General features: G+C 39.3%; 1 protein-coding gene across 1 annotated transcript in view; it reads right to left on the minus strand.

Moving 5' to 3' along the window:
- Nucleotides 1–19,537, minus strand: part of LOC102289055 (myelin regulatory factor like) — a 22,060-nt gene extending 2,523 nt beyond the window's left edge. Inside the window, exons 1-22 of the mRNA XM_042220210.1 lie at nt 19,309–19,537; nt 17,559–17,700; nt 16,400–16,493; nt 15,744–15,805; nt 14,753–15,203; nt 13,958–14,170; nt 13,676–13,871; nt 11,906–11,982; nt 11,391–11,501; nt 11,218–11,308; nt 10,914–11,114; nt 10,492–10,600; nt 9,880–9,989; nt 9,293–9,438; nt 4,960–5,121; nt 4,806–4,877; nt 3,846–3,892; nt 3,473–3,628; nt 3,330–3,377; nt 1,871–1,955; nt 624–698; nt 287–398 (exon numbers count right to left, since the gene is read on the minus strand). Coding sequence (XP_042076144.1) covers nt 287–398; nt 624–698; nt 1,871–1,955; nt 3,330–3,377; nt 3,473–3,628; nt 3,846–3,892; nt 4,806–4,877; nt 4,960–5,121; nt 9,293–9,438; nt 9,880–9,989; nt 10,492–10,600; nt 10,914–11,114; nt 11,218–11,308; nt 11,391–11,501; nt 11,906–11,982; nt 13,676–13,871; nt 13,958–14,170; nt 14,753–15,203; nt 15,744–15,805; nt 16,400–16,493; nt 17,559–17,631 — 2,691 coding nt within the window. The 5' untranslated portion in view covers nt 17,632–17,700; nt 19,309–19,537. The remainder of the gene's footprint in view (nt 1–286; nt 399–623; nt 699–1,870; nt 1,956–3,329; nt 3,378–3,472; nt 3,629–3,845; nt 3,893–4,805; nt 4,878–4,959; nt 5,122–9,292; nt 9,439–9,879; nt 9,990–10,491; nt 10,601–10,913; nt 11,115–11,217; nt 11,309–11,390; nt 11,502–11,905; nt 11,983–13,675; nt 13,872–13,957; nt 14,171–14,752; nt 15,204–15,743; nt 15,806–16,399; nt 16,494–17,558; nt 17,701–19,308) is intronic.
- Nucleotides 19,538–23,881: the final 4,344 nt, after the last annotated feature.

Here is a 23,881-nt window from a genome sequence, read left to right on the forward strand (position 1 = left end):
CTATTAAAACATTTGTTTTCAAATTTCATGTAAATGATAAGAAGTTATACTTAATATTAACTTATATTCTTAAAGATGAAAAAGCCTTAAATTAATGAAAAACAACGAGGAGATTCCCTTATTTTAAAAATGGCATTTATGTTCTAAAGAAGATAAAAGCTCAGATTACAAATAAAGAAAAACCCTGTTAATTATCCTATTGTTTTGTGTGAAGCTTTTACATTTACATTTATATTTGCATGCTGTATATTAGTGACGTTTAGGGAAACTGATTATTGATTCTGACCTGTGTATTTGATGGGTATCTGCTGTCAGACACAGCGCTGATATCCAGCTGAGCAGAACAGACTGTGGACTCATCAAAATTGCACAGATGGACTACCAACTCCTCTGTAGAGCTACATAAACCAGACACAGATTTATATACACAAACAGAAAATAACATTTATGTCAATTTATTTCAATGTCGCATGTAAATTGGCATTTGAAAATCTATAGTGTCATTCCAACATTACCAGATAAAAAGGGAATAGATTAAGCTTAAATATAAATAATAATAACAAGAATAATAATATTAATAATACATGTTTTAATAGCATGTGTGAGTATATTAGGATACTTACTTCATGAGCAGGGTTACTTTCATGTTGACAGGAACAAACTCACTGACAGGAACTCTGAAGATGTATCGACTGGGGCTTAAAGGAAACAACAGAAGTATAACGTTATTTATTTTTACTACATATTTAATTAATAGCACGAGGTAGCATGTATCATTACTGAGGACCTGCCAAAATTTAATTGAGATTTTACTGGCATTTAAGATTAAAGGTCTTTTTGACTTTGACATCGACATCCACTCCACATGCACAGTCAAGCATTACTGCAGCCTGTTTTCTTAAAATATCATTTAAGTTTATATGATTTACATAAATGTAAATCACGCAGAACTTTACTGTCTCAAGTTTAAATCTCTCTTACAACAAACTACCTTTTCACAGTCTTCTCACTCTTTTTACAAAAGTGTCTCCTTGCTAAAGATCTAAGAAGGACGTCCAGTAGATGGAGACAGTTACATCACAAAGGTGTGAAAACTTTCACTGTGGAACTATTTTGCAATAATCGAGTCTATATAAAGACAGTTAGCGTTTAACGTAGTGCTTTAGAAGAGAGTGACATGACTCTCAAAGAATCCTATAGTGAACTTTATGGGAGAACTCTGCAACAGCAAAGGTAATAATAAGAGCATTTTATTTGTGCATGCTTTTTAAGGCACTCAGGGACACCTTACAAGCAATTATATACCAAAATCACAAGTATTACAGATAAAATAACAGTTGGCAAGCGCCATAGAAATAAAATGTTGACATAGGAAAACCTCAGCAGATCTTTTACAACTTGCTGGTGATAGAAGTATAACAAGGAACTCCTTAAAATTAAAATTTACGAGATTTGAAATTAAATTTTGCTAGTGGTTCTCTACATGTTCATATTCATATTCCGTGACCACTGAAAATAAAGGCAATAGTTAAAATGACAGCTCAAAGGTGTAGAGTGGCCAAAGAAGATTTTGGGAGTGCATTCTTTCTTTGTTACGCCCACAATCCACACAAAGAATAAACAAGGGCCACCAATTTGCCCACGAGCTGCACTTGGAGAGCCATGGGCTTAGGATGAGATTTAACCCATAAATGTTTGATATTGGGACAAAGTCCACTTTATTTGGCTCTCATGGTGAATCTGGTTATTTAACAAGCTCGCAAAAGCTGAAACACCCTTTTTACAGCAGTGTTATCAAATGAAGAATATACTAAACTGTCTATAACCTGCATACAATCACAGTGTGTTTATGTTCGCTTTCTCTACTTACCCACATTCGTCTCTTAGGCAGTATTTTCTGTCAATCACCAGCTGGCTTTCTTTGATCGTGATAGAATGGATAGTGGTGTTCGTCCCTGATAGAAACAGAAAAACAGATGTATAATTTTTTTTTTTTTTTAAAGAAAAAGAACAAAGAAAATCATAGGAGCATTACTGGTGTCACTCAGACTGCAGTTCTCATGCAAGTAAATGATGATAAATGAAAAATTATGAAATTTATGACCAGAAACAGCATTCAAAAATCCAAGTCCAGGAATTCAAGGTTCAAGTTTAACATGTAATAAACATCCTTTATTTTAGTGGACTAGAAACATTAGGCAATGCATCATCTTCCCTGTGACCCAGTATATACTGCTGCTACATGCACTTATGAAACCTCATGCCAATCAGGTTCAGATCAGGCAGGGCACTCACACTCCAAGTCTCACTGTTATTGCCCAAAAGACTGTTCCCCAACCCAAAACCACAAGGAATGTCACGGACATCAAGAAAGGGGAGGAGAGAGAGGAGACTACATGTGGGCAAATAATGTAAAAAAATGGCTCCTAGGAACTTTTGGTGTTGTTCTTACTCTAGTTCTTACATTAAGTTACATATTGCAGCAATAGATGGCAGAAGAGCAACCACCACCCAAACACTGTGGACCCACGAATTGGTTTTATATTGGTTTTCTGGGTATATTTTTTGGCTTTTTCTCTGCTCATTTTTGCTGTGTAAGATTATAACTTTCAAGGATTTGGCTTGCTTCCTATTCTAGTACATCTACATGGAAGAGAGATAAACGCATTGTGGCCAGCCTCTCTCCTCTCAAGATTAGCATAAAAAAGCATAAAAAATCCAGTTATTTACTAAATGCATGGATTAGAGGCGAGCTGCTGATAATATTGGGACTGAAGGAGGAGGGCTTGACGGCTAGGCCACGCGAGCAAGCAGGCCTTCAGAGGGAACACGATCGGCATCAGCGGGACTGAAAAGCAGCTGGAGCTGGGAGGGTCTCCTCCCTGACTCCATCCAAGCTCTGTTTGCCTTCTAAGTAATACTGATAGGATCAGAAACCTGGACTATTTAAACAGATGTCCCTATAGCCAGTTTTGGCAACTGAAGATTGATCCACCAAGGCATCTGCTTACAATCAGTCCACAAAGTATTAAACCCCTATGGCTCCTCCTGTGGGACCAGAGGAGGATTGAGCCATTTGGTGCATTCATGCTGAACCCAGAGGAGTTGCATGCATTAAGACCCGGTGTGCTCTGAAACCGAGCCCTCGCCCACTGCCAGGCCCAGGCCTAGGCTGGGGTACTAGTATCTCTGGTCGAGGTGAGGCTTCATGAATCCTTGTTGAAGGATCTTTTGAATAACACTTTGTTTTTCCCTTCTAAGTTAAAATCAGTCAAAGATCTCTCAATAACTTTAATATATGAATTGAAACTATATAAAATTTTACTCACAGTCTCCAGCACTTTTCAGCTGTCCATAAAAATCTTCAATGTTTTTTTCTGAGGAGCAGAAATATCAAATGGTGAACCAAAAATCAGTTATGATGAAATTTTCTTTTAACGTAAGCAAGAACTAGAGAGTGAAATAACTTTACCTTTCATAACAGGTATTTCTGTTGATTTGGAGATGTTGATGATTGAGTTAGTGGTTCCCTCTGTTGATGAAGGGCAGCAGTACACCTTATCACAGTATAGCAGATCACAGAAGTCCACAGCAGGGGGCCAGAGGCCAGGAGTACCAGTTGGCAGGACTGGAAGAGATTTATCGTATTATTACTTTGTTTTCTCTGTTGCCACTGCTATTGGAATTCAGAAGCACTGAAAAAGCTCTGAAATAATTTAATCCGAGTATTTAGGTGAGTGTATTTAGGTCTCTATCTGATCTCTAAATGCTTATAATACTATTTACACCATTATTTGTCTTTGCCTTTTTGGCTTTAGACTCAGTGTTAAAAGGCATAACATTACCTGTGCTGGTCCACGATGAGGTTTGCAGAGGAGTCTCAGTGGTATTACTAACACACAAAAACATAAAACTTGTTGGTTAACATAACAATAATAATGCAGACAAGCAAACAAGTACTACATTTCAGAACTTTTTAGCCCCCTTCGTTTTCATTTGTCATTTCAAGGGGTAAATAATGCTGGAGCTTGCCAAACAAACAAACTTTGACACTTAAAAATAGTCCAAGTCCAATAAAATGATCAGTGTGGCTGTCTTCCCAGGTGCTATAATAAAGTCTGGATATTTAGGATTTTTTTTTTGCTTTACAAAGTGAAGTAGAGTTATCAGGAAGCTAGCCAACTAATAGAAATTTGAATATGATATATTACGTTCTGACCAAAATATGTATAAAATAACTAAACTGTACAGCATTTCTGTGACGATGGACATAAATGAAGACAAAAAACAAAATACCAGTTATGTTTGGAGGGTTAGTTAAGGGCCATTTGACACATGAGGCTACGGAACAATGGCAAGGCTAACGTAAGAGAAGAGGGTAGACTTCTTCTCAATAAATGTCCATATTGAGACAAATGTCATCATATAGCATAAATGCGTCAAAAACAATCAGAACAGCCAAGAGAATCTCACGCGAATCTCTGAGATGACCTATCTACAACAAGAGGATAGTTATTGATCTGTTATGGTGTGGTTTCCATTACTTTCTCTGTGAAAGTTCTAAAATCCACTGGAAGTTTAACCAGCCTGAGAATGATTCTTTTAGAAGTATTCAAATAAATGCACAGTAGGTTTCAAACAAACAAAAACAAAAATGCCCTGCACATGAAGTGACGAGGGGGAGGGGGCTAGCAAAAAATGTTTGGGAACCACTGCCTTAGTGTATCTGAAACAACATATGTAATGATGGTGATCTGGAACTGTTTCAGTGACGAGGAATCACTATGAAAGCTGTTATTGTTTACCTGTTTCCAGGAATGGTTCCAAAATCTTCCTCCTTCACGTTAACTAGGTATAGAGTGGTGATGGAGATGACACTGCACACACAAACACATTACAATATAGATTTTCTTTCTTTCTTAATTTAACATATCATTTCTAAGTGACATCATATCTCACCAGAAAGCCATAGTGGCCAGCAGAGCGAAGACGCTTATCTGGAAGACTTTATGCCGCAGGCACCGTCTGTATTTGTGACTTTTCTCCTCCCTTTGCACTTTTTCAGTCTTACATGCATCAGGTATTGATATTGTCGACATGCTGCTGTGTTTCTGAGGTCTCCTGTTAGAAATAACATAAACACTGCTTCATTTTCAAATCACAGAATAAATTTTCCAAAAAAAGGAAGAAAATTAAAACTCTACTCCTGCTTCTGAAATCCATCCCTCCACATGCTTCTTGAAGGATGGAAGATAGAGGTCCTTCAAGATTATAACAATAAACTATATTTATTTGAATAGTGATGAGTGTATCCATGACATTTAGCAAAGTTAAGAGGTTATTTTGTACAGAGGTGAATGACAGTCCTTCAACTTTCTACAGAGATATCGGCTTAAGGTACTATATACATTTCTTAAGATGCCTTTCAACTAGCCCAAGATAAGATATAGTAACCAGTGTTGGGTAAGTTACTTTAAAATAGTAACTTAGTTACATTACTAGTTACTTCTCTCAAAAGTAACTCAGTTACTTCAAGTTACTCGTTACTTTCAAAGTAACTAGTTACTAGGGAAAGTAACTTTGGTTTTACTCAGAATTCTCTTGTTAATGTGTTCTTCCATAACTTTGCCAGTCTTCTAGCTTGCTTACTTGCCACAGTGCACTGTGCCACCTACCAATAGAAAGGAAAAGATAATGTGCATATTTCCACGAGAGAAATCCCACGCCTGGACCGTCATTGACTGCTGCCATGATTCTAGCCTACGTCACAGAGTCATGTGCGCCTTTTACATCCAACACAAAAACTGCAGTCGTGGTGCTTTCGATTGTACTCAGAACTCGGAAATTCTGCCTTCTGAATAGGAAGATGTAGGTAACACCAGACTGCAGATGAGCTGCATACAGGGCTGGACTGGGACAGAAAATTGGCCCGGGCATTTTGACTAGAGACCGGCCCACCATTATAGGAAAAATCATAAAGCCTTTGAATGAAAACAAACACTGTTGTGACAGTGATGTACACTGTTCTGATGGTATATATGCATCAATCTATCAATCGTTTGTTGTAAGATTCAGATAATTATTTTTTAAAAGCTAGACATTTTAAATGAGAATAAGAAAGAAAAGTATTTCTTTGTGCCCCCCTTCCCTGTTAATGCCCTACATGCCCCCCTGGCAACACTTTGCTAGACCCGCCCCTGCACAGTTACCAGCTGTCAGCTACTAAAAAAGGATCCTGGTGTTATTTGTCTCTCAGAAACAGTTCATAACTTCCCTTCAACTCATTCATGTCACCTAAAAGGTAAACCTGTTTCTCCATCACAGCTCTGATGATCCAGTAAGGACATCTCCTGGTTTCATCTTCATGTTTCCCTCTCACCAGATAACCAAACCATATCATGACCAGCAGCTTTACAGCTGTGGCTCCAGCAAACATCAGCTGATACTAGAAATTAATATTAAATAAATTCTAACAACAGCTGATCAAGCTTAAACGTGCTGCTGTTGTTTAGCGCGACATCCGCTGGTTTCCTCTTTCTGGCGCAAAGTGAGCGATAAACAAACAAGAGAGAAAAGCCGATCAGCTGATCATTGATCAGTTTTCATGATTGAAGTAGAAACGGGAGAGGGAGGGGAGAGAATGAAGAAGAAGAGGCAGCTGTGCAGCAAAGACACAGAATAACTCCAGCTTTGTGTCTTTTTCATTGTAGCTGAATTACGGGACAAACTGTTCCTTTTCACCTCAATAAGAAACGCGTAATATTTTCTCTGAATACCAGACGGGACGGTTGGCAACTCTAATAACTTATGAACAAAATAAAGTTCAACATCATTAACTTCATAGCACCACCCAGCTGTATAGAAACTCCGTCATGCTAGCTAGCACGCAGTACGGAAAAAGTCAGAATAACGAAAATAAACTCCACCTAAACTTGGTTCATATCTGACCCAGAGAGACTGCAGGTCATAACTTCTTACCTGAAGTTCAGTTCACACTTGGACCGGCGGCCGCCTCGGGTCTCTTTTCCTTCTGCGTCCCTTTTCCTTCATCCACCTGCTGGCCTCCACCACTTGTTAATGTTATTGAATCTGTGGAAGCTCCGCGATAGCCACCACACGAAGTAACGAGTAACGAGCCTATCTAAATCCCAGTGACGACTAACGCGTTCCTGATTTTGGCATAATAACTAGTTACCGTGCTCGTTACCACAATAAAAACGTAGTTACTGTAACGCGTTACTTAATAACGCGTTAGTCCCAACACTGATAGTAACTGATCCCTTGGATGTTATATAATCTGTTACCTGTGGTGATTTCTTGTCCATGCCTTTCAGTGTTACCCACAGTAGCCTTCAGAATCTCAGTTGTCCTTGACCTGTGCTTTGCACTGATATAGTATAGTAATGTTGCAATAAAGACTTCATGAGTCATTTTCCATGGTGCTATATACTTTGTAGTAGGACTCTGCCTTTAGACATAACCATAATGGAGTTATTTTAAGAGAAATTATGAAATGCATCCTTTTAAATATTAGATTTCCTTTAAAGGATGCATTTTATGATATTGTAATATTCTGTTTTGACCCATTTTAGCATTCAACAACTTGTGAAATTGAACTCATAAATGTAACAGTTAAGAAGGTTTGCTAAGACAAACCCTTTCACTTAGTTGAATGGAAAAGGTTTGCTTGACATTTTTGCAAATGTATTAAAAATAAAGAATACAAATATTACAAGTACATACATAACACTCAAAATTGAGCTCAAGTGCATCATGTTTCCTCTGATAATCTGTCAGATGTTTCTGTAAGTCATTTGGAGTCCACCTGTGGTCCAAGAAATTGTTTGTAGACCTCTGAGATAGGATTGTAACTAGGCACAGATATGGGAATTGGTACAGAGAAAGGTCTGCAACACTGAAATCTCCAGTGAACACAGCGGCCTCCATCATTCAAAAACAGAAGAAGTTTGGAACCAACAGGATTCTTCCTAGAGCTGACCACCAGCCAGTCTAAGTAATTGGCTTAGTCAGGGAGGTGACCAAGAACTCAAGGGTCACTCTGACAGAGAGTCTTTGTTGCTCTGTGGAGAGAGGAAAACCTTCCAGAAGGACAATCATTTCTGCAGCACCCACCAATGATGATGAGTGGCCAGACAGAATCCACTCCTCAGTAAATGGCACCTGAAGGATGTTCAGACCATGAAAAACAAAATTCTCTTTGACTTGAATGCCAAGTGTTTTCTGGAATAAACCAGGCACTGCTTATTACCTGGCCAAAACCATCTCTACTGTTGTGGTGGCAGCGTAATGCTGCAGAGATGTTTTTCAGCAGCAGGAAGCGGGACACTAGAAAGGAGTAATGAAAAGATGAATGCACTGTATAGAGAATTGGTGAAAACCTGCTCTAGATCACTCTGGACCTTGGACTGGGGTGAAGGGTCATCTTCCAACTGGACAGCGACCCTAAGCACAGAGCCAAGATAACAAAGGAGCGGCCTCAGGACCACTCTGTGAAAGTCCTGGCCGAGCCAGCGCCCGACTTGAACCTCATTAAACATTTCTGAAGAAATCAGAAAATGTGCACCAACACTTCCCATCCAACCTGATGAAACTTGAGAGGTTCTACAAAGAAGAATGGCAGAAACTGCCTAAATATAGGCGTGCAAAGATTGTCCCATCATACTCAAAAATACTTGTCAGCCATTTTACGCTACTCTTTCAAGAATTCTTGAAATAGAAAGACTACTTCAATTTAAGACTGAAGAATTCACTTGGATGAATGACAAAACATTTCTCCCACTGAAAACGCAACATCCAGATGAACAAAACGAAATTTCAGGCATTTCCTTACCTGGATGATTGGGCATGCATCAAAAAATTTCTTGGGTTAACTCTGCCTAATATTAGATTTTGTTTGATCATCTGAAACATCTGTGAACAAGTGTGGCAAATATGCTGAAACTAAGAAATCAGGAAGGGGTCAAATGCTTTCTCATACCACTGGAAGTGGTTCTTCCATGGCTAGGGCTGTTCTCCCTGATAGACACAGCATTTGGTGATGTGCATGGCTTCAAGACTTCAGACTGTCATCAACTGCAAAATATCTTTATCGAAGAAGAACAATCCTTATCGGTTTGAGCCTCACAAAATGAAAACTGTGTATGAAAGCAGCTTAACACAGTTTTGTTGAATCTCCCAAACCTGAATTCTTCACACAAGAAGTGTGTGAAAAAGTGTCATTCTCTGAATACATATGGATGTAACTAAGTGATAGATGGATGAAGGTAAATACCCAGTGGATCGTAGACTACCCGTCAGACTCTTCAGCTTTGCCAGTCGACGGTTCCAGACCTCAAGTTCGTTGATACGAGTTTCCAGGTTGTCAGTGAGCTTTGACAGCTGCTGCACTGCGCCCACATTTTCCATGAAGATCTGCTCCTGGAAGAGGAGAGGGAGGGCATTAGTGCTGGTTGCTAAGATCACTGCAGGATGTAGTTGTCAGGCAACCATTATACTTTCAAAATGTTATCTTAAATGTTTCTTCTAATGACAACCATTTTTTTCCTTGTGTTGTGTGTGCATGCAACCAATGTAAGATTTGAAAATCACTAAAGTAACCTAAATTTGGTTGTATTTGAAGAGTAGCATAAATGTAGAGTATCAGTAAAAAAACAAAACACACACACACACACATATATAATATATAATAATAATAATAATAATAATAATAAAAATTAATATATATATATTATATATATATATATTATATATTATGAATAGTATTACTATATAATATAATATATATATTTATATTTATATATATATATATATATTAGGGGTGCAACAATACACAAAAATTCATATGTAAGCACTTCTTACCTTGTCCACCATGAGGAAGTTATTAATTTTCTCTCCATCAGAACAGATGACATCTCCAACATCTTTCACTGCAGAAGGCAGCAGCTCTTTCACCTCCTGAGCTATAATACCTTAATATCAGAAGACACATGGATAAATATAGTATATATATTTTATATATATATATATATATTGATATATATTTCATATTATTTTGTTATAGTATTAAAATCCATATTTTTGGGGGTAAATTTACTGGTGTATAGAGCTTGACCCAAGACTAGACGACTGGCTACCCAAAGGGTTGCTTCATAAAGTGTCTCATGACATGAAGATGGTCACCCAAATGTTGTGTTCTTATCACCACATTGTTGTCATCTTGTCACCAAATGTGTGCATGGTGAATGCAGTTGTAAGGTCACAATTTGGTGCTCAATTGATTTGCCAAATATATAAATATATATAAATATTGTGGGATTTGTACAAAATATTTGTAGACACCATATTGATGTTGGCACTCGCAATGCCCTAGGCAATGTTTATGCAACGTTTCATCAAGATTGGGCCACTCGTCTCAGAGGAGAATAGAAAGATTCAAACATATGGTATGATCAGCATGATGAATTGCAGCACCTGTCTGGTGGGTGTGGTCTATTCCCATTTTGGAAGCAAACTCTGGTTTATAATCAAACTCGACTATCTTCATCTGATTAATTCTCTTCAGCTGCTGCTCAGAGTCGACCTAATAAGCAAAAAGAGGAACACATTTTTGGTCATTTTTAATGTGTAAAGTCAGAGGGACAATAGGACAAACAGAATTCAGCTGAACCACTGAATAAATGCCAAAGATATCAGTGGTGGTCTTTAAGACATTGCCTTTTTTAATTATACTAAAACTACTTAACTGTCGATTCAGATTCTACAGATTTCTGTGCTGATGTAGATACTACTACAGAAGACTAGAGAGTCGAACATCAACCACAAATGAAAAAGCTACCTGCTACAAATGGACAAAACTCATCATTTAGATATTCAGATAATTAAATTTTTTTCACCTGCTGTATGTTCTCCTTAGCGCGACAGTCAGATGGCTGCATGATGGTGCCCATCACTTTGGCATTACCGCAGACAACCAGTGCCTCATCAGGGGAGTCGGTGTTGATGCCCACCCGACCCTGACACACCAAATCTTCTTGCACCACTCCGCGCTGCCACATTGTGTCCCCATCCGTCTCAAACTGACCAGGGTTAGACGCCTGTGGCAAAGATTTATTTATTTTTAATGGAATCTTAAACTTTTTAATACGGTCATTGAGTTATTGGTTTATCAATTTTTGGTTCATAGCTGTATTTTTTTACCCTGACAATAATCTTCTCCGACACCAAAGCTGTCAGGGGAAAACTCTCATCTTTGACTACAGCATACAGACCAACCACCATCTGAAAATACCTGAATAAGCACACACAATTATCACTGTTATCTACTGCTGTTATGCCTTCATTAATTTTTTTGTATTTATACATTTACAAACCTCTGGTCAGGGTTTGGTTTGCCTTTTTTTCGCATGTTGTTGGCCGTCGTCTCGCTGAAGTGCAGTCGGCCAAGTGTTACTCTGGTTATTTTGCCACCGGGTAGACTGACCCTGGAAGTTTTGATAGCATTATGTTTAAAATGCTGTATTTGCCACATTTTTAACTCTATCATCTGCCATTTGGTAGTCTAGATAGCTTGCCAGAGGCTAAATAATTTCACAACAAAGGCCTAAATCAGATCAATCCATACAAGGTCTTCTGCTTATCGAATTCAGGATAAGACAGTTTTGGTCTTGAAAAATGGAGTGTTGGAAAAAAATGGAATGTTCTAAAATGCTTTTCTCCTTCAACACCCAGCTGCTTTCTTAAACATTGAACTGCTGTACATCATACTGGACTGTCTTCCATGAAGACAATAAGGCTCAAACATTATTCAGGCAAAAGAAAAGCTTTTCTATAGTAGTTAAGTCATATGTATCTGGTCAAAAATATGGACTTTAATACTGTTACATACCTGACCGGATGAAAGGGTTTTTTGCTGCGGTCAGGTTGAGATTGTTCAATGGTCACAAGGTGACTTGGAGTTTCCAGCTTTGATAAGAAGGAGACAAACAAACATTACACAGATGAGTAATGTCGGAAAGCATACTAAGTATTTGCATGTATGAATTGGGTGGACAAGACCAAAGTGCTGTCAAAGGATGGTAGGAACAAGATTTTAGACCTGAACACGGCAGAAATGAGCTACAAGAGCATCAGTAAGAAGCTTGATGAGAAGGTGGCAAGTGTTATTGTGATTATTTGGAAATCAAATAAATAGAAGATGACCATCAAATGTCCAGAGTCTGGAGCTCCATGCAAGAGGTTGCCTCATGGATCATAAGAAAGGTGGTGGTTTAGTCCAAAACTACAGGTGAGCAGTGTTGGTCAAGTTACTTGAAAAAAGTAATCAGTAACTAATTACTGATTATTTCCCCCCAAAAGTAATCCTGTTACTTTACTGATTACTTTTTCAAAAGTAATTAATTACTTAGTTACTTAGTTACTTTTTAAAAACACGATTTACAACCTGAAGAGGTAATAAAGCGATAGATCTTTCAGCCCAATTCTACTTTTTCTACATAATCCATCATACAAAATGTAATCAAATGGAAAAGTCTCTTTTTAAAACTTGTTTTATTAGTTTTAATCTTTTAACTTTATGCATCAAGCAAAAATTTAATTATATGCAACATTCTCTGACTGGAAGAAATTAGTTTAATATTTAAACCTATTTTCTGCACATTCCAGCACAAAAAATAAAATATTTTTTGTGTTTACACTCACTCTTTCAAAAAGATGCAAGTAAAACACAGCAGAAAATAAATAAAATCAAAGACTAGCGGTCCTTTTGCTCTATTTTCACCTGTAAAGCAGGAGTGGGGTAGGCGGAGGTTTACCCTGGTGCAGGTGTGCCGCAGCCATCAGTGGAAGAATCCGCGAGTTTCTCTATGAGTTTCCCATTACGTCGTAGCGCACTCGGTGCTTGCTTGGAAGTTTAGGGGGGTTTTTTTTCGCTGAAAAAGAAGTTTCCTTCCCACGCACAATGGACGCTAATGTTTTTGTCACTTTTTATGGAATCAAACTCAAAATAAGGTCAGTACTTCCACGCTTTAAACGCTGCACGCTCATACTCTCTCCAGTACTCGATATATGATCCACTGTTGATCTGCACACAGCTGTTGTCACAAACGTGGCACTCGCTTACGTCACTGTCATGAGACATTCTCGCGGAAAAAAACCCCGGTTTTAGTAACGCAGTAACGCAGCGTTCGTACGAGAAAGTAATGGTAATCTAATTACCGTTTTTGCAATAGTAATCCCTTACTTTTCTCGTTACTTGGAAAAAGTAATCGGATTACAGTAACGCATTACAAGTAACGCGTTACTGCCCATCTCTGCAGGTGAGGAGTTTATTAATGATCTAAAAGCAAAACACCATAATGGACTGAAATCTTGCAGCGCCTGCAAGGTCTTTGGCATTAACTCGACTCACTGTGTTTGGCAGAATGGAGGTGGGAACATAATACTTTGAGGCTGTGTTTCTCCTACGGGCACAGGATGACTTCACCCCACTGAAGTTATCTTGTACCCATAGCCATGTAATGTTCATTGGCCCCTCAATGGAGTTTCACCATTTTCATAGAGTATTATTATGCATGTAAACCTCCTTTGATTTAAAACTAATGTTTAATGTCTGCACGATTATTTTTCCTTCTCTAACTGAAAGTAAATCTATACACACCTTTACCCCGAACACTTTTATCTGGAAAAAGTCGATTTCCTGTGGCCCACTGGCCGTTTTGATGTACTGTGGCTCTGCATCCACACCAATGTGAACAGTGACCTGAAAGTGGTTCTTCTTTTGGCAAACAAAGGACTCGTCAGCTGTGGAGTAGTTGAAGCCTTTATCTGTATCAACGTGGTAGGCAGGAGGAGACCTAAAACACAGTGATGCTGGTAAACCATGTCGTAGGTCAAGAAAGGCTATCTTTGCAGTAAGAGACTGGGTTGATCCTTGACTCACAGTGTCTGGTAGTTGCTGTCATGCAAAGTGCTCCACTGTTCTGGCCTGTACTGTTCCCAAGATAGTAGTTGATAGGATCCCACACCCATTCCACCAACACTTGCAGTGCTCCCCACACCACCATGAGTTCCTTCACCATCAGAGCTGGAGGTGCCAACTCCTGCAGATGGTTCCTCGGACTCTGATCTCCTCCTTTTTTTCCTCTCTAAGGTGCTGAAACAGGAGAAGACAGATTCAAAGCTCCAATGGAGTTCCACAGGGCTTAATCTTAGGTCCACTGCTATTTCCTTTTTACATGCTTCATCTTTGTGGCATTTTTATGCCAATAATATGTACACACACATTTTTATATCAATAACAGTCTTCTGTGTATACCAATATCAACTGTAGCATACTATATCATGTGACTTAATGGGATTAAATTCTAAATGTCAAAAACTTTCCGCATTTCAACAATAATTTAATATTTATTTTAACTGATCAAACTCCATCCACTTGTTCCGGCTGTCAATCAGTCTAAATTCAAGAATATTTTCTCAGCCTTCTTTTGCAGACTCACTCTGTCATTGCAGAACTGATTTAAAATGTAAGTAATTCAGGACTGTCTCTAAAACACATGCCATGCCTTCTTTATCTTTATGGTTTGGATTGTATCCCATGGTTTCTGTTACCTTGCTGTCAACTTTTAGGACTATTTATTCAGACTGTCATTTACATGATAACAATTCCACCAATTGTAAAATAAAATGACCACATTGTGACGTCATAGCGTCATAAAGCTGAATATCTGCTTACCAGGTTTGTAGTGTGGAGGCAGAGCCCAGCATATCGGTTGGATAGGGTGTGGTTAGATTTGGGAGCAAGCCTGGTCCAGTGCATGCTGTGGTATAGGTGTTTGAAGGTGGTAAAGGTGGAGAAGGAGGTGTGGGTGGGGTGTAAGATTGCGAGTATTTCTCTGAACTTAGATAGCATGATTGTCCAGGTGAGTTATGTGTGTGGTGCTGCTGCAGAGGAGCAGGTGGTCCAGGTGGAGCAGGAGGGGCAGGTGGACTCCCAGACTTGATATAAGTGTTTGTGAGTCCCAAAATACAAAGCTGATCATGAGTCAGCTCGCTGGGGTTGGAGGGGGCAGGCCTTCGACCCTTAAAGTGACAGGAGGAGGAAGCAGCAGATGCATTTGTGGGTTGAAATGCCTCCTGCGTGGTTGGCTGGTTGGACCAATAGGATGACATGTAGCGGAGGTTCCCTGATTAGAGAAGAAAATGTCTTACAAAAGCTTTTTTGTTTCACAAATTATTTGCGATAAAACATGATTATTATGAGCCTCAAGTCATTGTTATTTTTATATCTTGAACAATTAGCACAGATGTGCATATGCCTGATGTTTGGGAGGTCTCTTTGCTGGCACAATCATCACAACAAGAGCAACCAGTCACTCACTCCCAAGGTAACAGGTTAGTAGTTTTTTCACACATAACGAGGAAGATTACACTTGTTGGAATTAATAATTTGTACTAGATTATTAGATTACAAGTGAAGAACGCTTCTGCAGACTCAAGGGGCTGTTAAAGTTGTGCGGTGTTGTAATTATTATTTCAGTTATGAAAAGCTATCAAGGGGTCACCATGTGTGCTTGATCAGGTTTGCTTTTCAAATGTTAATATAACCAGTGCTCTTGTCAGCGTGCGGTCTATGGGAGAACGGAATGTGAAAAAACGAAATTTGTTGTCTCTTAAAATGCAAATATTGCATATAAAAATGCATGTCTGATGTCTGTAAATGGTACCTGGAATCTGTGCAGGTGACCAGGCCTCTGAGCCCGAATCAGGAGGAGACTCAGGCAGCATACTGGGAGGAAAAAAACAACATGAAGAGCAATTCTTATTCATATTTAAAATAAGTGTTTAATTGTGTTATGCATTTACAGCCTTCCCTTTGGTGATAACCAACCAGCTGAACACTGACTTAATGTTTGTTGTCTAACAGAATCTCCTCCAGGGAGAAATGATGATATTCATATTTAGTTCTGCAGCTTCAGGATGAGCTGTTTCATGCAGCAAAATACGAGGAAACCTTCTGCACCTGATAGTGAACTTTGTAACTGAGTTATATTCAAATGATTATCAGGCAATTAAAATATTGAAATACAGTCAGGACTGCATTAGGGTCATGACCCTACATCATAACTGTAGGGTCATGACCCTAACAGGAGGAGAACTGAGTTCATGCTGTCAGACAGAAATAAAATCGGATAATTGTACCTCAAAGCCACTCTCAGAAAAATACGCAAAAAAGTACAAAATTAGAGAGGTATTAAAAAAAGGTTCCTATCCACATTAAAGGACATTTCAAATGTTTAAACCTCCCTTTTCACCTCCAAAAGAGCAACAGTTGAAAAACATGATCTCAAAGTGTCGATGTGCCTTTGAGGGTGACTCTTACAAGCTGATGGGGTCCACATCGTTGCTGAGGTACTGCTCCAGCATGCTCGTGTCAACCGCGACAGAGCTGTCCAACACACCGCTCACATCCTGACCTGAACACACACACACACACACACACACACACACACACACACACACACACACACACACACACACACACACACAGAGGAAATTACAACGACATTTTCACAGTCGTCACAAACACAAGCCAAATGTTAAAGAGTTCAGATTTTCACTTCCAGATTTTTATCCTTCCATTACAGTAGTTTTGCATGATCCACAGTTCACAATAAAAGCCATCCTTCCAGTCAGCCTTACAGTTTAAGCCATCTTTCTCTGATTGACAGCCCCTCATAAACAAGCAGAGCTGCGTGGCTGAAATAACCGCATTAGGAATATCTGCTCTCTATGACATCAAACAGATCCAATAGTATTTGAAACTCTGGTGATGTTTATCACAAGTATATGAGCTACATGACAGAAAATAAAGAAAAGGAGAGCAGAGGCATCTTAATAATTTATTCCATTATTTATCAAAAGTCCCTCTGATATAATCAGTGGTGTTGAATCACATCCAGTTTCACACATGATAAAGTTCACCTACACACACACTGATCAATAATTTTTGATCTTATCAGCTTTGTGACAATATGGAACTAGATAAGGTACTGTACATGTGGCCAGTTAACCTACTGACAGTGGGTGGGTTTCTATTTTTAGGGTCAGACTAAAAGTGAAGGCTAAAATGAAATAAAACTCACAGACAACAATGAACTGCTCAGATTTTCAGGACTTTTTTAGATCATGGGAATGTTTCTGTAGAAATCCTTAAGAATTTCTGAACTGTCCTTATTGAGGATCTTAACTTCCCAGTAACTCATCCAAACCTTTTTCCAAGCTCATCTTTAGAAGTCCATACAACCCTCTTAATAACAGGTTTATCAAGCGTTCCTGGAACTGTCACATTACCAACCTTAAAGTCACCTCACAAGAGAATTTTATCCTGCTTAAAGACATCAGCACTTTCACCGGAAAATCCTCAACCATCCTTACGGATTCTCACAGCACGACCCACCCCTTAAATCCAAACCTCAGGCTTTCACTCATTCTGTGATATTCGCAGGTGACGTGCTGCTAATGTTAGGAGGATATCCCACCATTGAAGAACTGCTGCAGCGCCTCGTTCTCTCCCAGGACCTGGGCTGGCAGCCGGCTGGCTTCAGGATCCATTCAGCACAGTAGGGGGCGCTGCAGCGGCGGAGCACGGGATGAGGAGAAAGTCCAGCAGAGCTCTTCACACTGAGAATAAACAAAAAGGTAAATTTTTATTGAATTATTATTATTTTTACCAGCACACACAACAACAGGGCGATGATATTAATAATAACCGCTGCATGTTGACGATGTTTGTGCAAAGCTTTTTTGGCCCACTGTCCAAGAAGGAGGAAGGGTGCATACAGACTTACATATATGCATGCATCATTATAGTGAGATTAAAGAGACAAAATGTGATCACAACATAAAATACTTGAGGCTGAGCTCAAACTGAAAAGCAGCAAAACTTGAAGCACAGACTGTAAATAACCTGCTTTTTGGAGCGTTTTGGTTGTCACCATGTTGGTGTTTGGAGCTAGAAATGACTTGACTTGGAAGAGAGGATGCAATGCCACACTAGGAGCTACTGGTGGACTGCTTGGTTAGTGAGCTGCATACATGAATGTTGTGATTGCCATCAAAGACTGAAGAAAAGGCAGATTGTTTACTTGTTTACCACACACATAGATCCTGCCACACAGATTAACCACACAGCAAGGGATTTTAGTTAACTGCACCATTCAGTGTGAAAAGGCAGCTGTGGCTCAGGAGGTAAAGCAAATGACCTGCCAGCAGAAGGTCAGATCCTGAACACCAAATTGCTCTTGATGCTTGTCTGCGTGTGTTTGAGAGACCATTGGGTATAACTGTGTGTCAGTGGGTGAATGTAGTTAAATGTGCTTTAACTGCTTGGGGTAGAAACTCATTTCTTTACATTTAACAAAACACACCATCGTTCCTGACTTTAACCTTTATCTGTATTTGTTGTCTGAATCACAGAAAGCAGTCACGCCCACCATCCACGCTATGTTTGCAGATGAACCACAGTCAGGTGGACATGTCAGTATCTTAGAAAGAACTACTGACTTCTCTTCATTGGCTCCCTGTTATTGAATATGTTACCAAACAGACAGACACCCTCTCTACTTTTAAGATTAAACTTGAAACTTTCCTTTTTGATAAAGCGTTTAGTTAGCGCTGTATCAGGCGATCCTGAATCTGATCTGCACTTAATCATTACTTGTTAGTAATCTCTGGCTCTCTTCCACAGCATGTCTTTGTCCTGTCACCCCCAAATGGTCACGGAAGACCACTGCCCGTACCTGAGCCTGGTTCTGCTTGATGTTATTTCCTGTAAAAAGGGAGTTTTTCCTTCCCACTGTTGCCAAGTGCTCATAGTTTTCTCTGCATTATTGTATAGTCTTTTATAAAAAGCACTGTCAGATGACTGTTGCTGTGATTAAGTACTGTATAACTGAAACTGAATTGAATTAAAGCTGCCTGCTTTAACCTGTTTTTTGTTTTGAAGATGGACAGCTGCTCCGTCTAATCACCTGCAGGGAAAAGGCCTTCTTAGAGAAAGCCTATACACAAATACAGCATACATCCATTTATGATTGCTTTAATTATGTATTTATAATTTCAGTTCATTCATCAACTTACTCTGAAAATGGTTAAAAGCAGAAAAATGAGAACACACTTGATTTGTTTTTATTGGTAATGCGTGTCTGACGACACCTGCAGTCAATAAATCACCTGAAATGTCCTGTTTAAACAGCTCAGATCTGCTGGGACATGTTTGTTCAAACACACCTGTCTGCAAGATGGCCGCCAGTCAGTGGTGATTTCAGACTTTATCCAAGCTGCTGTCTTCAGGTACAATCCATGTGTAAGGACGGATTCAGTGTTCCATGTTTCAGATCCTCAAAGACTCCCCAAAGTGTCCACTGTTCCTCGTCTTTCTCTGTGTGTGCAGCCGAGGGAAATCCCTCCTTTAAAGAATAAAAATGTTTTCTTGTGGTTGTATGCGGTGCTGTGTGGATTGTCTCTGTCTGTCAGCTGGACTTTGAGCTTTGAACAGGAAGAGGCATTCGCACACCTGACAGAGGCGGGCATCCATAAACCAGCCAGTCATATTCTGGAAGCACACGCATGCCGAGCCTCTCTGTAAATGTTGCTGTACTTTCTTTCTCCTCATCACCTCGTGATGTTTCACAGGGGGAATAAAAAAAAAAGTGTTAACAAGCTGAATGAAAGCATCCACACATCAGAGGCTGCTGTTTCTGTCTTTGCTGTGCAGAAATTCAAGTTCGCATTTATACATCTGCGAAGCTGAGGGTGTAATGTGTGATTAAGTGGTTCGGTGTGAGCTTCAAACAATTACATTTCTGTACTCTGATAAATATTCCCTCCGACACACCACACGTGATCTGTTTATTGGCTGTTTGGCTTCAAACGTCAGATTCAGACCGCAAAGAGTCGATAATTCAGGGGTTTGTGGGGCGTGGTGGTGGTGTGACTGTACCTGCAGGCAGAAATGTGCCACATATGTAGTTCAGACAAATTTGTCTGAGTTATATAATCTGTAACCTCTAGCCTATAACAAAAAGGGTATTTTACATGCTTCTCTTTTAAATTTCTCCTGAATAGCCCAGTATCTATTTCCTCATGAGTCATGACACTTTCTCTACTGTCAGTCTGCTACGTTAACTACAGCCCTCTGACTACAGCCACACTTCAGTTGATGACTCTTAAACACTGTTTACCTGTTGTACACATAATGTCAAAGCTGTGATTTCTTCTCATTTTCCTGATAGATTTAGTTCATTTTAGAAATTTTAAAACTATTTAAAAACACAGAGATTTGCAGTAAATTCCCTAAAGAAAGCTGGTTTAAAACATCAAGATCACCATTCAGATTAAATTTCTTTCAGGGAAGATCCAAAACCTCTTCGGTGGTCACCAGCAGGATTTATTTAAAGAAAAACAAAACCGTAAATCTCTGAAATATCATCCTGCTTCTTTTTGTGGAAATAACCTCAAATTTGCAGGAAAATCCTGCAGCTGTGGCTTGGGCTGCCTGCTGATGCTAATACTTAAACAGTGAGTCCTTGGTCCAGTGTCTGGCTGACCCTCCTTTACTGAATGCTAAAGAATTGAATGTTAAAGAACAGGGAAACCTTCAACCACGCAGTACTTTTGAGCTCATGCTGTGTCATTGTTTGACCAGCAGGTGGCAGCAGAGACTGAACTGTCATCAGTCTGATAATGAAAAAATGGCGTAATGACGTTTTTAACCTAATAAATAATTACATATATAGCAAATGGTTCACATCAGTTGATCAGTGCCTCTCCGTCTGGCCAGCAGGTGGTGCTGCAGGACTGCAAATTGCTCAGTCAAACTGTGGCTTCACAGGCTGACAAGTCAACCATAAGAAGTCAAACACAAAAAAGTGAACACATGAAGACAATAAAAGAGCAGTTTTGATGCTGCCCTGTAAGTGGAAAAGTTTTTCCTAAAGAATTATGGTATATGTCACACACAGCCACAACAAAAATATGGTCACAGTAGGAAAGTGCTTCACAATTTAAAGGAAAGTGACACATTAAAGATATTATAGGCGTGTACACACATACGAGTTGTGAAGCAGCCAGTAGTAAAAGACACATTCCCAGAATAAACTAAAATGAGTACGGTGTTTAAGAACAGGCAGGCCTATGAAAACGAGCTTTCACATGATTAAAGCAAACCACAGATTAAACTGAACTGACGTGCTGAAGAATTTAAAACTGCATTATTTCTAATGACCAGCGGGGGGCAACTGCTCTGAGTGCAAAGAAAAAATGGCCCTCGGCTCTTTGGATTTCTGACCTCAGCATTCAGTTTCCTCATGAGCGCGTTAGCTCACTTGCTCGTGTATGCAACATGATTTTTGTTTAGTAAAATACAAAAATATCAAAGTGTTAGTCAATCAGTGTGAAGTATGAGATTCATGCCATCAAGTCCAGTTTTAAAATGTTAAAATACTAAAAAGGTGATGCCATCTTTTATATACAGTCTGTGCTTTACTTTAAACTTTGGAGCTGTGGAGGTCTCAGTAACAAAAAAGGAGTATTAGTGTTATTATGTCAATTACTTCTACCTAATTATGTGACCTTTAAGCCTTAAATGTGGAGATTGAACTGTAATCAGTAGAAATCCATCAGAGAAGCAGCAGACACACCTATTTTTGCTAGAGGCAAATGATCTACTCGGGTTTGTTTGTAAGCCATCGACTGGGATCGTTAAACAAATTCACCTCAGCCACAGTTCACGATGAGTCAGTGCTCCGGTACTTTGTGGTTTGTTCTGGGTAATTGTGCGATTGTTTTAAGAAATAATCAGTGTGACTCACGTCACTCTGGTTTTCTTCACCCGATGGGTTTGAGTTCCAAAGCAGAAAAAAAGAAAAAGAAAGTTTCTAACAGCTGACTCATACAGAAAACTTTAATGAAACACAAAATGCTCTCATTGGTGAGCTTGTAGGAACACAAAGTGCGTCACCAGCACAGATTCAGAACTTCTGCATCAAAAGACTTAATTTCAATAAATCAGATCACCATGAAAACTGACCACATTCTGACACATTTTTAGTTTTTTTGAAATTTTGACTTTAAATCTGCAAATGAGGCTTCGTTTATTTAAATGTTCACACATCTGCAGAGTTTTCCAGAGCAGAAATCCCAACACTGGACAAATGCAGTCTTAAAATTATTGATCTCTTTTCATAATCTGGTGGACCCAAAAATGCATACATACACAGAGTTTAGTATCTATCTTATGACAAACCCATAGGGCCAACTCCATCTCCACCCTACCCAGCTGAGTCACAATTAAGACGGTTAAAGTGTGTGTTAATTAAGAGGTAGTCAAAGCAGGAACTTCCAATCAGAATCTCTATGTACCTGATCCATCATCCTGTTCCAACATGGCTCTGCACCAGTGCAGAAAGCAAGGTCCATAAAGACATGGATGAGCAACATTGGTGTGAGGCCTGAGTCCTGACCTCTGTAAGTACTGCAGGTGATTTGTATGGAGTAGCAGGTGTGGGAGCTATTGGGGATCCAACAGGAATCAGTGAGTAGACAAACCTCTCAGAAAACTGTACATGTACACGTGGTAATGACTAGAAGAAAGAGAGAATCCAGAGGCGAGATGTATATATATATATATATTGTAGGGCAAATGTGATTGTGCTCAAATTTGCAACATCCCATAATCACTGTCCATTAGATCAGAAGCAACATAGAAAAACTAAAACCACCAAACAATGAGAAATTATGAACAAATGATACAAAACGATACAAAATGACCAAAACATGATAAAATTATCTCAAATGAAATAAAAACAATCACCAAGAAAAGTGTGGAGGTTTACTTGTCCACATGTAGCTATCAGTCAGTTTTTGGGCCTCAGGTATGATTAAAAGAAACCCAACAGTGAGCAGAGAAGGAGACGTTTGGGTTATCTGAGTCTGTTTGAGGCACAGCTTTAGTGTGGTGGCTAACAAACTGCTCACTCATGAACGTATGGTGCAGCTCTGGATTGTTTGTAAGGTCAGTGAAGAAGTTACAAAGGCTAAAAGGTGAGTCGTGAGCATTTTTATCAATGCCGATCCCCCGAGAGAAACTTCAGAAGCGCACAATCTGTGTGTTATGATTTATCCTCCTCATCATCGTCATAATCCTCCATCAGTCAGTGATCTGAATGTCAAACAGGCTGCAGTGACTCATTCTCGCAAAAATAGGGTTTAAGTTTAGACAATTACACAGCGTGCTCTGCGTTTGTCGGCAGACTCGTAGAGTCATCGTTCCACATCGGTGGAGAAGACTTAAAAACGAGCGAGGGAATCCTGACCTTTTCACGCGTCAGCAGCTTCTGCTCAGCTGTGAAGGTTCGTCATCAGTCTCTCTGAAAGCGACAGTGGTGGAGTCATTCATTAAACATCAAGAATGTCACCAAGTGCTCAAGTGTGACACACATCACTCCAGCTATCCTGTAAAGTGCTGATTTATTCTTGACTCCAGAGAGAACGTTTTGCTTTTTACTCCAAATTTCAGTTTTCTGCTTTGTTTTACAGACGTCAGTAAATAAACTAAAGAACTGGATTTAGTATCTGTCAGCACAAGACGATACTGATGCGAGACGTGCTTGGTGCGTGTAATTTGATAACACAAAGTATTATTAACGGAAGCACAAATAAGCCTTCATAACAGCTTAGTTTGCTAGTCTTAAAAAACATTCTGATTGGGTTTCTCACGCTGAGTTGGTTCAACACATCGTCCCTTGATTGAGTAAATCAGAGAAGATTTATTATCTATTTATCTAGGATTGTGTGGAATTTT

Source organism: Haplochromis burtoni, unplaced genomic scaffold (genome assembly GCF_018398535.1).
Source record: "Haplochromis burtoni strain Fernald_Lab_line unplaced genomic scaffold, NCSU_Asbu1 Contig_44, whole genome shotgun sequence".
Classification (NCBI taxonomy): Eukaryota; Metazoa; Chordata; class Actinopteri; order Cichliformes; family Cichlidae; genus Haplochromis; species Haplochromis burtoni.